The sequence below is a fragment of the Berghia stephanieae genome, chromosome 3, assembly GCF_034508935.2.
Source record: "Berghia stephanieae isolate SIO BIC M18660-M18661 chromosome 3, UCSD_Bste_1.3, whole genome shotgun sequence".
NCBI lineage: Eukaryota > Metazoa > Mollusca > Gastropoda > Nudibranchia > Aeolidiidae > Berghia > Berghia stephanieae.
This window is the reverse complement of record NC_088362.1, coordinates 70,035,543-70,049,419: the sequence shown is the minus strand read 5'-3', so window position 1 is coordinate 70,049,419 and position 13,877 is coordinate 70,035,543. Positions and strand designations below refer to the sequence as shown.

Below are 13,877 nucleotides of genomic sequence, written 5' to 3'. Positions count from 1 at the left end.
TTTTCACTTTACTTTTATTCTCTTTCTCAGATCAGATATGATATTCTCCTCTGTCTCTCTTCTTTTTGTTTTCTTTCTCCCCATTTCTTCTTTCACTCTCATCTTGCTCTGTTTTACTTTTCTCATTTTTCCTATAAACTGCAACCTACTGATGTTATTCCTACATGAATTGTTGCCCTAATCATAAACGATATGCTGCATAATCACACTTACAATTACAAGGCAAGGATTATGATTTGACAATTTGTTTTTGTTTTTTTTCCACTGATTTTGAATATCTGTAGTTTTTATTGTTGTTTTGATAAGATTTTAACTCCGCCTTCAAATTCCTTAAGTGCCAATTAAGTCTTCTTCTTGAGAGATTGATTGGGACCATTGAGAAGAGTCTAACTCTAACTTAGTAGTAGACTAGGACTTGACTAGAGAGGTGGGCCTTTGGCCGACCAACCTCCGCTGCACGTCCAACTCGCCTTGAGCATGCATTCACGTAAAATATAAAGATTTTTTTTAAAAACCTACCTCTGTTTCAAAAACTAGCATCTTTCAGCTTTCTAAGAAACATTTTGATTTTTCAGAACTTTAGTTCGTTAAAAAAATACCGGCCAATCTGACCCGTTGAGTCGAATGAAAACGAAATTTTGTTGTTTACACGGTTCAAAGGAAATGCCGTAAATAAGCTTTCATGGACTTCCTGTGTTGTTTTTATAGTGTCACGTGACCGTTTTGAGAAATTTGTCGTCTGCTACAAATAATTAGACCGGTACGGGGTAGATATTTTCGTTGGAGCAGAGAAAAAGTGAGTATTATTTCTTGGACGTGTAGAGAGGCCTAGGGTCCACCAGCAGACCAGTTGATTGAATGAAAGAGAAAAAGGGCTTTTTTATCCGCCGCCACCACCACCTTGAAAGAGTGGAGGGGGGGGGGTGCATGCCGACGAGAGGGAGACGTGTCGATTGGTGACCTTGGTGACGTCGAGCATCTCAAGGATGCTGGCAGTTGCAGTTGCAGGTGTTCTTAACCCCTTAACAGCGAAGCTAATTTTTTGCTTTTAGATAGTAGTTTGCTTTTATCTTTATTATTGTTAACGGGGAATACAGCGTTTCCACCAAGAGAGTAGTCAGACTATCGCAACTCGGACTTCAATTGTCTATAATAGTTTTGCCGTTACTTGTCTTTTGATGATAGAAGATTTGGTGTTAGGTCAAAGATCGAATTTCGCCGCTAAAAGGTTGCATTGCTATGGTTGCTTTCCATTTGCTTTTTTTTCCACCCTTTTTTTTTTTTTTTTTTCACCTTAGTATTGTTGATTGCTGCTATTTCCTTTTTATGATTAGCAAGTGCCGTAGGAGTCTCACAGGATGCAGGAGTACTGCAATTAACCCTTTGCCAGTGACACTGATTTTTTTGTTTTTCGAATAATAGTCTTCATTTATATTATTTTTTAACGCAGAAAAAAAAAACGTTTCCACCATAAGAGCAGTAAGAATATTGATAAAAAGCGCTTTGAGCACGTTGGGTGGATATTGCTCTATATAAAAGCTCAAGTTTTTAAATTGTAATTTGTTTTTTGTCTTTTGATGAAAATGGTAAGATTTTATGTTTGGTCCAAGTAAGATTGATATTCGCCTTTAAAAGGTTAAGTTGTTTTGTTTTTTCAGTTTTTTGTTTGTTTTGTTTTTCAAATGCGGATACGCTGCTTCTTCCTTTTTTTTTTTCCTCAACTGGCAAGCTATCGCTGTACTTACCCGCATGGCTTGCACACACAAAAGGATACATCTAAGTCACAAAACCTTACATCCAGGTCACAAAATCAGACAACTAGGCCACACATCAAGACATCTCTGTTTCGTTTGTTCCAAGATAGCAAAACAAACCAGACGTCTTGGAGTTCGAAAGAGCTTTCCATAAAATATTTGGTATTTGCAAGACCCCCAGAAACCAATTCCCTATACAGCTCTTGTGCAAGGTTACTTATGACCTTGATTTCTTCCGTACCCACCCCCCAAAATCCCACTTATTATGTGGTATAGGCAGAACATAGTAAATAGCTGGACTGCCACATGCGTGACTAAATTGGCCAAAGAGAGAACCTATACTTTGGCATTAGACACCCATTACCTGATGTCTTGGTTTTTAATCCTAGCCTAGTGAGAGAGAGAAAACAAAACAATCATACATGTATCTGCAAACAACAGAACGTTTTCATTTTACATTGAGATGGGAAGGGGAAGGGATAACATTATGACAAGAGAGAGAGAGAGAGAGAGAGAGAGAGAGAGAGAGAGGGTGAGAGAGAGAGAGAGAGAGAGAGAGAGAGAGAGAGAGAGAGAGAGAGAGAGAGAGAGAGAGAGAGAGAGAGGGGCGGGGGGATGGGGGGATAGTAAGGGGGAATGGGTAAAGATGAAAGAAACAATGGGTTGCCTGATGACGTAGATCAAAGGATTGTTACAGCGGTGTTCACGGAGCGTACTTCGTGAAATTTTAACCTTTTACAGTGACACTGATTTTTTTCTCCAGATTGCTTATGCAGAATAAATCGTTTCCACCAAGAGAGCAGTAGTAAGAGTATATTTCGACTCGGGCTTCAATTAAACTATAAATCGCAAAGCTTGTCTTTTAATGATAACATTAAGACTAAGATCTGGAGTTTGGGGAGTGTAAGATGGAATCTCGCCATTAATGGTTAAAACTGTTTTGATTTTAAAAAAACAACTCACACACACACACACACACACACGAGCGCGCGCGGTCACGACAGCGAGGACCATCACTGACAGAATGTTGCAACGGTAAACCGGTTTACGTGTACATAGATCCTGAGGCTAGATGCCCCGTTACCGTGTACGTAGGCACTCCCAAAAAAAAAGGAAGAAAGAAAGAGACACACACACACACATACTCACACACCCACCACACACACAGTCTCGCATCCTCTACGAACTAATTTTGCGCACCAATTTTTACTGCACTTATGCACCAAATTGCATACCTATCTAGGGACACTTTTTTCCGTATCTTTTTCTCAATAAACTTTTTAAAAAACCTTTGTTTTGCGCGGCTTTTGCGCGGCAGGCAGCTGGCACTAGGGGGCACCAACCTATGGGTCAGACGAGAAAAACACACGATTTAGCATGAAAATATTTAGGATATAATTTCAAACACAACTTTTGAAATTCATCAAGGATTGTCTAGAGAGCTGAGCCGGTGTTACCAATACTTAGCTTCTATAACCAGGACAAATCATTCGTTTGGACAGAAAAATAAATAAAAACTTACCGCTTACCGTCAAAAGCAGTTTAGATTTGAAGATGCATTTGTTTTCTATCAAAAAACATTCGGTAATGGACAATCCTTGATGAATTTCAAAAGTTGTGTTGAAATTATATCCTAATTGTTTTCATTTTTAATTCCTCGCGAAATCGTTTTGGCCCCGTTTCTGTTATCAAGGTTCCGCCTAGCCAGGCAGGGTTGCCAGATAATTTTTGAGTAAGAGACCAAACTAGCTATAGCAAGAAGCCAGATTCCTCGGCAGGAGCCCAAATACCACCAAACCCACCTTAGCCTCGCGAAAACTCTTAAGATTTGTTAAACAATTTAGATAGGATAAGGAAAATTCGTATATATAGAAGCATTAGCAAATGCAATCTGTGGCGTTAGCACGTGTTGCATTTAGATATTTAGATTGCCAGATAAAATAAGTTTTACCGGTACCAGAGTAAAACGATATAACGGGGAAAGTCAGAGGAAGCCAAAAAGTTGGTTACAGGAGGCCAAATTTTGGGAGGCCAAATGGCTTGGGAAAAGGCCAAATTTCTCAAATTTGGCCACCAGGAGGCCAAACTAGCAACCCTGGCCCCAGGTTTTTAAAAAAGTTTATTGGGAAAAAGATACGGAACAAAGTGTCCATAGATAGGTATGCAATTTGGTGCATTAGTGCAGTAAAAAGGCCTTTTTTTCTTTTATTCAATAAACGACTGCTGGTGGACCCTAGGCCTCTCTACAAGTCCAAGAAATAATACTCACTTTTTCTCTGCTCCAACGAAAATATCTACCCCCTACCGGTCTAATTATTTGTAGCAGACGACAAATTTCTCAAAACGGTCACGTGACACTGTAAAAACAACACAGGAAGTCCATGAAAGCTTATTTACGGCATTTCCTTTGAACCGTGTAAACAACAAAATTTCGTTTTCATTCGACTCAACGGGTCAGATTGGCCGGTATTTTTTAACGAACTAAAGTTCTGAAAAATCAAAATGTTTCTTAGAAAGGTGAAAGATGCTAGTTTTTGAAACAGAGGTAGGTTTTTAAAAAAAATCTTTATATTTTACGTGAATGCATGCTCAAGGCGAGTTGGACGTGCAGCGGAGGTTGGTCGGCCAAAGTAGGCACTTTGATAACTCCAGTCCAGTGGCTGCCGATAGGCTCACTGTAAGGTGAAACTCGTTTTTTGGAACTTTATTTTTGACCCTTTACTGTTTTGGTCACCATGGCGTTATTTGTGAACCTATGTGACTAACTTTGGTATCATTATAAAGGGCACAAAACAAGCTTTCTAACGGTGTATTTCATTCTTAATTCCTGATTATATTTCTCAGAAAGCTTATGTAATAAAAATTTATAATTTTTTGAATTATAAGAACTTTTTAAATTATGGATACATTTTAATTATACTTCATACATCGATAGACAATTAATTGAAGAATATCTCTGCCAAATTTCATCAAAATTGATACACTCGCTCATTATTTTATTTTTTCCGCCATCAACCCCACTTTTTAGGACAAAAACCTCATATTTTTTTCCCTTTTCATATATCCTTAATTTTTTCCATACTTTCCATCCATGAAAATGATTTATATGAAAATAAAGCTTATTTTCTGACCATTAAAATGATATCTAACACTTGCCATTTATTTTTTAATTGAAACAAAATTACTGAAAACAATAAGTGGGCCATGTTGACTGTAAAACTCAAAATTTCCAGATCGCCGCGAGATGCTGGTTTTGAGGCAGCGGTGAGATCACAGATTCTCTCTGTAAAATTGACAAAAAAATTCAATAGAAAAATATAAATAACTCTGGAACCGTAGGTCGTAGAGAAACAAATAAGGTATCAAATTTTATGTTTTTTCAAGTCCCATCCCCCTGACTGAGTCAAATCAAGATATTTTGAGTTTGAAAATTTTATCAAAGTGCCTAGCCAAAGGCGAGGCTCTCTAGTACCGAATGTTTTTTGATAGAAAACAAATGTATCTTCAAATCTAAACTGCTTTTGACGGTAAGCGGTAAGTTTTTATTTATTTTTCTGTCCAAACGAATGATTTGTCCTGGTTATAGAAGCTAAGTATTGGTAACACCGGCTCAGCTCTCTAGATAGACCTCGAGACAATCCTAAACTTTAGCCTAAACAAGTACAAGGCCCAAGGCCTTCTTACTTACTTAGTCTCTAACTCCTAAGATAACAAACAGCTGGTTTCGGTGAAAAATGTCATGTAAAGCGAATATCTGCATGGTGAGACAACGTCATAAAAATTGATAAGCTTAATCTTTAAATCGTGATTATCAGTTTTATTACCATGAAATGGAATTTTAAAACGGGTACAATCCACACGTGCAGTTTGTTTACAATTTTTTTCATCAAACAAATAATGACTTCGGTGTTGTAGTTTCAGTTACCTGCAGTTTATAAACTGCAAAACTTAACAAATGTGATCTTGCAAGTTGAAGAACGGTAAAACTTCATAGTCACCGCTTTGTATACAAATATGGCGGACAAGTATGAACTGGATCAAATTTTGAATGTAATGATTATTCGCTTGATATGTATTTGATCAACGGATTGTTCTACAGGGAATAAGGTGGTCTATTAATAGGACTTTCAGCACTAAGAAATATGGAGTTATAATTTAGACATTTAGAAACAGAGTGTTCTGTGTGTTAAGTACTTCAAGACTGCAGCATGTCATTTTCATTCTCGATTCTCATCATTCTCGTCCATCCATCATTCCCATTCTATGATTATACGAAGTTATAATAATTGTTGTGTAGATGTAAAATGGCAAGCAATAAAAAGTGGTCTAAAGAAGACCTAGACAACACATTTGAAGCGTTCCTGGAAACGGTAAGTTTGAATTCAGTGTCTTGAAATTGAAATAGTGCCAGTGCTCTCTCTCTCTCTCTCTCTCTCTCTCTCTCTCTCTCTCTCTCTCTCTCTCTCCTTTCACTGTTCTTCTTTCATTGGATATTTATCACCTTTTCTCTTTGCTTCTATCTTTTTCCATTAATATTAAGATTGACGCTATTTTCGTTTGGTGATTTTTTTACCAGTCAATACTCTTGTGAACAGTCCGATATATATATATATATATATATATATTATATATATATATATATATATAATATATATATATATATATATATTTATATATATATATATATATATATATATATATATATATATATATATATATATCGATCTCAAAGGGAATAAAATTATTCTGCGGACAATATGCCAACTGACGACGTGGATGAAAGCCACAGAAACATATGATTTGGCCACATATAAGTGAATGATCCCATTTATATATATATATATATATATATATATATATATATATATATATATATATATATATATAGTAAATGTTAGACAAGCCTAACTTTGTGATTTGCTGATAATGTCGTGAGCAATCAAATATGTTTGTCTAGGGAAAAAAGGTCACCACACGTGCCTGATATATATATATATATATATATATATATATATATATATATATATATATATATATGAGCCAAGGTCAAAAGGTGCCCGCCTGATACCAGTGTTAAGAAAATTTGATTTTTACTTAATTATGGGCTGTTTTCATTGGGTTAATGCTTGTTATCAATTGACAATATGAAGAAGAGATAAAATGAGATAGCTCAACATACTCTGTACAACAGAATATGAAATAAACAACTTGAAAGTGAATTTTGAATGCTGTTTGGCATGTGCTTAAAACGTGGTCAACGCATCACCTTTTTAGAAATCATGTAGAAATTAAATGTGATGTTTTACCCCCCTTGATTGAAATTTGACTAATTGTATAAAGTCAAAATTTACTTTTAAACGAAATTGCAGTATATTACATATCTGATTAAGTTTCATAAAGAGTTCTTAAAAAGTTGGTGTTGCTTGTGACATTTGGTGTCATCAAACACAGCACAATACTAAGACTCGACACGAAACTTTAAAGCTCATGATTAATGTTTATATAATGCTTTATTATGAGAAAAAAGCATAGATTTACTATCTTAACTCAAATCTTGGAGTAAATGTATACCGTTTTGCCGATATTGAGGTTTATTGGTTTTGGTGTCATTTGTCACAAGCAACACGGCATGCGTGAACACGTGGAAGTTTGTTTCGTTAAATGGCGATTCGCAATTTGGATCTACCCTTCTTACCAGTCTTTGAAGTGCAGCACGTTCATTTGCCTTTCCAGCGTGGCTCCAGGCAGAAAAGGTAAGTTGAACTTTGGTGTCATCGCTATTTTACATTGTCACAAGCAACACTTGATATTGGATATTACAAAGTGCCACCAAAAAATTATGTTTTCAGCTGTTATTCTATTTACAAATATGATATTATGACATCTCACATAAGACTGTGATTTTGACACAATTAATTATTTCCTTGTAATTCTAATTTTTTATGTTTCAGGGTTGTATCAATCAAGAAAAAGACAAAACTCAAGCTTTTGACGAATCCAGATAAAAGAAGGGTTGTCAAGAAATTTGATTTGATTTACTAGTAACACACTAAATTACTACAAACTACCAGATTTGAGCAGTATGGTGATGGTTACCGTATGGTTACATTAATTCATTACCATAGCTGATATTTATCTAGTGTTTGTGTGACTTCTGGTACTTTTTGTGACCATTGGTGTCATTGGTTAAAATGTCACAGGTGACACTTACGTTTGAAGTTTCTAATGTATTTCTGTTTTCATGTTCTTCAAAGCTTGAAATGTCATTGAATTACATTTTAACAGGCTATATTACATGTGTTCAGTTGCCATTTTTGATTTATTGAGGCAAAATTGCGTTCAAGTGCCGATTTTGACCAAAGTAATAGCAACAATGGTATTACTAATTTCTAAGTATATTTCCAATTTGAAAGTATTTAGTTTCTTAAAATATTATTGAATTTCATTTTAGAGTAGGTTATTGTGCTTTTTTGACTGAAAATAATGATATATTATGGACGAAAGTGTGATTTGGTGTTGCTTGTGACATAAGTAATGGTGTCACCGGTCTTATGTCACAAGTCACATTCAGATGCTCTAATTTCCATGTATATTTCTATTTTTGAAGTCTTTGGTTTCTGAAATATTATTAAATTCCATATTTAACTGACGTTATTACACAGGTTTGACTGAAATTAATGATATATTGTCGAAATTTCAATTTGGTATTGCTTGTGACATAAGTAATGGTGTCATCCGTCTAATGTCACAAGTGACACAATGCCGCTAAATATGATATGCTTTGGTCACATTATTTCCCAACATTTTATTCCAAAAGTTTCTGAACATTGCTGGTCATAAACATATGCAATATTGTTGTTTTTGTTAATGTACAAACATTTTTATGGAATAATATATTTGCATTCTATGTTGCTTGTGACCGATGACACCAAAAAGCAACATTTTCTCCAATAGTTGGTAATATTATTGTACTATGATTGTTGTTGATTGTGTCTTTTTGTCCATAACTTACTAAATAAAGTTTGATACTCAACAAAAATCATTTGGTTATAGAGTTTTTTGTCTCATTTTGGTGTCACCGGTCACAGGTGACACCAGCAACCTATAGGTATTGTTGACGATATTATGCTGCGTTAGACATTAAAGTTATCTAAAGGGCCTTTGATTCATGAAGTACAGGGTTTTTGCTACACATATAGAAAGATGAATGGACTATTATGTCACTTTTATTTTGAGAAAAAAAATTGGCACCTTTTGACCTTGGCTCATATATATATATATATATATATATATATATATATATATATATATATATATATATATATATATATATATATATACATATATATATATAATCTCTCTATTTATGGTATGATTGCCATGGTGAGATTCAATCAGTAAAAGTAAAAAACTGAAATTTTTGAATTCTGCTGGGAAAAAATATAAAATCATTTGAGAAATAGCTGTTTTTACAAATAAATTTGAGCCAAAAAATTGCCCTTTTTAATTTTATCGTTATTTTCTTGCTTTCTTATTTCTTAACTAATTTTCTGATTTTGATATCCTTTTTCATTTCTCATTGATTCAAACACTTGATTTACTTTTGTCTATTTCAAAATTCTCACTGCATCTTTTCCATACTTACCTTTTCATCGCTAATGAAGTCATAGCAATGGAAATAGTGAGCAACTAAGAGACAACCCTCGTCATAAACTTCAACTGTAAATCAAGAGATGATCACATAGTTGTTGACATGTGAGCAATCAAAACGACCAATTGTTGATGGATCAAAAATCTCAAGAACTCATGATAGAAAAAGTAAAAAAAAACAAACAAAAAAAAAAACAAGAAAGAAAGAAAATTGATGGACATGCCCATGAAATTATATGTTGGAGGAGTTTAGTCATAAGTGACTGCGGAGAACAAAAATGAGGTTGTGGACATCAAATGATGTCCATATGATTGACATAGATAATCCAACTCAATATCTACTTTCACAAAAATAATCTGAACACATGTGGATTATATGTGCTTAACAAGTGATTTTTTTTTTTACAACTACTTTTACTTCAAATTGGTCATGCATGATAACTTAATGCATTTCATCATGTAATTTATATAATTTTAACAGACTGAAGATGATACTGAGAAAATCAAAGAGATGTTGAATAAACCAGTGGCTGCCAAGAGAAAAGATGTCTCATCTACCTCATTATGGTGGGCTAATGATTCTGATGAAGATAGCTTTAAGAAAAGCACTTCAACAGGTATTTGTATTTATTTCAAAAACTTTGCATGCGCTTGTACCCATTTTTTTACACTACTCAAGGCACTTATTTACAATATTGATTTTTTAATGATTGATACACTGAATTTGGTAAATGTTATATGTAAGAAGTCAATAATTATTACTTGATTTTAAAGATGTTAACAAGGTTTCATTTTGTTGATACGTTTTGAACATCTTTAGATATAGTATTGAATAGTATAATGAATTTATTTCTTGTCTTGAAAGGAAAGAGTTTTCTTAAGCTGAAGAAATCTGAATCGCCTGCAAGACCTAAGAATGGCTCCAACTCTTACGCAAAGAATCATGAGAGGGGATCTGATTTGACTTTTTCATCTGGAGATGTGGAGCCGGTTATCACAACATCCACTCCAAAACAGCAACAGGTGGCGGCAGTGCCTAGAAAGTCACTGAGGAAGGATAAAAAGACAAAAAGAGAGGTTTGTATTTACAACATGTCTGTTGTGATGTAGAAATTTAGGGTGCCGTTTAGTTTTCTATTATTTTTTTAATACATTTTGGCAAATGTTGAAACAAAGTTAAACAATGATGTCCAATCACTGCAAACTCAAATAAAAATGCTGCAATTTGTATATAAAAATATGATTTAGATCAGACTTGAAACGGTCGTATCATTTATATTTTGTTGTGATTTTTAAATTGCAATGAATTATTCTAAAACATAGCTGATAATTTAGTGGAAAACTAAATGATTAAATGTAAACATTCGAATGAAAATGCACTTTACACAAACAAACTTTATATTTCCTTTATCTAAACTCAAAATTCAATGTAATTAATTCAATTTGTTATAAATAACTTTTTAAATGAATATTGTAAACTTATGTATAACAACAGTATTATAATCTAAATATAACCATCCATCAATCTGTCACACAGAATTCCCCAGGAAAAGCCAGGAATTCCAAATCTAAAATGGATACATCCATGAGCAAAGACAGCCTGGAAGACAGTGAGATTAATCATTTTTTGTTTCTTTAAATCTTTGCTTTTTCAATGTATGTTAAGAATAAAGTGTTTAACAGCATAATCAGATAACTGAATATATCCCATTTAGTGTATTTCCATTGAGTCACCAATCTCAAAATAACCCCACAATGTTTCATTTATTTCCCTTCAGTAAGTCGCATCAACCAGATTTTTATATCTTACCATACACGCGACACCTGTTAGACCCATTTTTTACTAGAATTCTTACACTGTGTATGATGCTCATTCAACCCTAAGTCGTGTGGAGAAATGTTTATAAACTGCCTTGTTCAAAGATGTAATGTTAGAGCCAGAGATATGCTGTAAATGTAACCCATTTAGTCACTAAGCGTGCTCAATATTGATTTTTTTTTCTGCAAGATAAAACACAAAATCTCAAAACTGTCAACATCACAGTATAATGATTATGATTTTATCTTTTTTGATCCTATTCTTGTTCTAATTTTGACACATTAAGTTTGCAGTATTAACATTTTTCAACTTGCTATTAGCTGTAATCATGGTAAGTATAAGTAATACGAAGAAGAAAGGGGAGGAGGGGGGGGGGGGGGGGTAATTCATCTGATTTTGCAGAAGATTTGCGATTAATATTAGTTAGAGAGTTTTTAATAAGATGCTTGAAGTAAAAAAAAATAAAATCAGTTTATAGTTTATTCATTAGAATTATATTTTTATTTGGAAGAGAAAGAAAAGTGAAAAAAGCTACAAATCTGATCAGTTTTCAAATAGCAAATAAGTAACTTTTTAAACATTTGTATCTGCAGTATCTGAAAAATCAGAAGAACAACACGACCACTTTCTGATTCATGACAGGGGACTTCGTGGAGAAAACAACGTGTAAGTAAAATTTGTGGATAAAAGAAAATGAATTAATAAGAATTGTTATTTAAGGGGTTCTATCGGTGGAGAGACCAAGTTTTTGAAAATATAGAAAACAAACAATTCAAACACGCCCAATGGAAATCCCCATGGCGAGAAATAGAAGAAAACACATTTTAAAACATTTTTACAATATGTTTGCCATGGTGGCAGTCGCCATCTTGGATTTTTGCTTACAAATTAGCATATTTTTAATTCTAAAATATTGGTTATTAATAGTTTTACAACATTCAATTCTTTTTTAATACAAAGATACATCCTTCCTACAAATAGATGACAAATTAAATTTAGCAATTTATTCAGATTTGAAAAGCTATGATGTTTTTAAAAATATGTCAAAATATTTGCGTTAAAATTGCCAACTTTTTACATAAAAAACGTAATTTTAAAAAAACGGAAACTTTTTTATAAAATCTAAATGGTCAGCTATTTAGAACAACCTATACAGAGCATCTTTGCCAAAAAAATGAATTATGTGCCTATTCTTATTGCTGAGATTTTGGAACTAAAAAATACAAAATTGCGTAAAATGCAACTTTTGAGAAAACCCCATTTAAAGCATCATGTTTTGTTCTATATGTTATGTGTTGCTGTTGATCAGAGACCCGTTGTAAAGCGCTTTGAGCACATTTTTGGAAGATATTGCAATATATAAAAGCTCAAGTTATATGGCAACGTTACACTTTATGGAATGAAGAATATGGTTGATAGGGTCCAAAACATTGCAAAATGTGCAAATTTTTCTTGTAGACAGGGTGCACTAATATGAGGTTTTTAAAAATATTTATGGGTTAGATTATGTCTTCTGGTAGCCATAAACAAAAATAAATGGCTTAAGAATGCTTGAAGCCTGGTTTTGAAAAATGTGGAATTTGGCTGAAAATTACCAAAATTCCACTGATAGTAACCCCTTAAAGTTGTTTGATTTGTAAGTAAAATAGAAGCATACTCACAAAATTGAAATAATGATTTATTAAAGTATAAACTATTTGTGTTTTAAAAAAAATATATATATTATTATCATATATTCTACTAAAAGCTTAAAATACAAATATGCTGCTAATGTTATAAATCCAGAGGAAAATGGTAGACAATGTGACATATCGTTTCGCAATGGTGTTATTATTTTGTGTGAACATGATGCCATAAAGTGGTTTTAGAGTTTTAAAAAAATAGTTGAGCTTTTATATAGTGCAATATCCACTAAACATGCTCAAACTGATTTGCAAAGGGTCCCTGACCAACAGCAACACATAATGTAAAGAACGAGACATGACACCTATTAGACGATAATACAGTTTTTTTTTCTGATAGAGACAACGCCGTTAACGACCAGGTTTACACCTGAGTACGGTGAGAGAATATGAGTAAAGAGTCTTTCCAAGGACTAAACTTTGCACTGAGCTAAAACCTAGAACCTTCCGATCCGAAAGTGAGTGTCATACCAGAAGACCACATAGATAGTTAAAATCGGGGGGAAAAAACACTTGCCTTTGTTTTGTAGTTTTTACTTCTTTTGGTTCATTAATTTTTAATTTATTTTTTATCAAATCTTTCAGGATATCTGTCCATGATTCAAGTATTGATACATCAGGTTGGTCTAATTTCTATTTTGAACATAAATAAAGAGTTCATTCGTTAAAACATAAATATTCTGATATAATCATCCAATAAACATGACTTTGCCAATTTCGCTTATTTATGTCACAATGAAATCATAAACTTCAAATTTCAAGTATCCATTTGAAAATTTAATTTGTACACTTCATATATTAGGGTGATTTGGAAACTATTGTGAAAATTATTATATTTTGGAAGATTTTTTATTGTAACTCATTCAAACTTACACCAAAGTTTCACATACTCTTTGCCTTTTTAAAAAATGTAGTCACCTTGACAATTGATTCTTTTTTGCCAATGGTGTGCCGATGAATATATGCCCTCTC

At 33.4% G+C, this 13,877-nt stretch overlaps 2 protein-coding genes across 9 annotated transcripts in view; one reads left to right on the top strand and one right to left on the bottom strand.

Moving 5' to 3' along the window:
• LOC144968334 (putative ATP-dependent RNA helicase DHX37) overlaps positions 1 to 5,675 on the bottom strand; it is a 47,865-nt gene extending 42,190 nt beyond the window's left edge. Inside the window, exon 1 of one of the 3 annotated variants that reach the window (XM_078906601.1) lies at positions 5,579 to 5,675. The gene's annotated coding sequence lies outside the window, so the exon portion shown is untranslated. Of the gene's footprint in view, positions 1 to 519; positions 662 to 5,442 lie in introns of those variants that run through there. The other 2 variants (XM_078906604.1, XM_078906606.1) reach the window with 2 other exon arrangements.
• Positions 5,676 to 5,744: 69 nt separating this feature from the next.
• LOC144968333 (centrosomal protein of 162 kDa-like) overlaps positions 5,745 to 13,877 on the top strand; it is a 38,721-nt gene continuing 30,588 nt past the window's right edge. For 5 of the 6 annotated variants that reach the window (XM_078906600.1, XM_078906599.1, XM_078906596.1 and 2 more), the window contains exons 1-6: positions 5,759 to 6,124; positions 9,886 to 10,021; positions 10,270 to 10,481; positions 10,942 to 11,014; positions 11,817 to 11,889; positions 13,491 to 13,525. In XM_078906600.1, coding sequence (XP_078762726.1) covers positions 6,059 to 6,124; positions 9,886 to 10,021; positions 10,270 to 10,481; positions 10,942 to 11,014; positions 11,817 to 11,889; positions 13,491 to 13,525 — 595 coding nt within the window. In that variant the 5' untranslated portion in view covers positions 5,759 to 6,058. Of the gene's footprint in view, positions 6,125 to 9,885; positions 10,022 to 10,269; positions 10,482 to 10,941; positions 11,015 to 11,816; positions 11,890 to 13,490; positions 13,526 to 13,877 lie in introns of all 6 variants that reach the window. The other variant, XM_078906598.1, reaches the window with a different exon arrangement.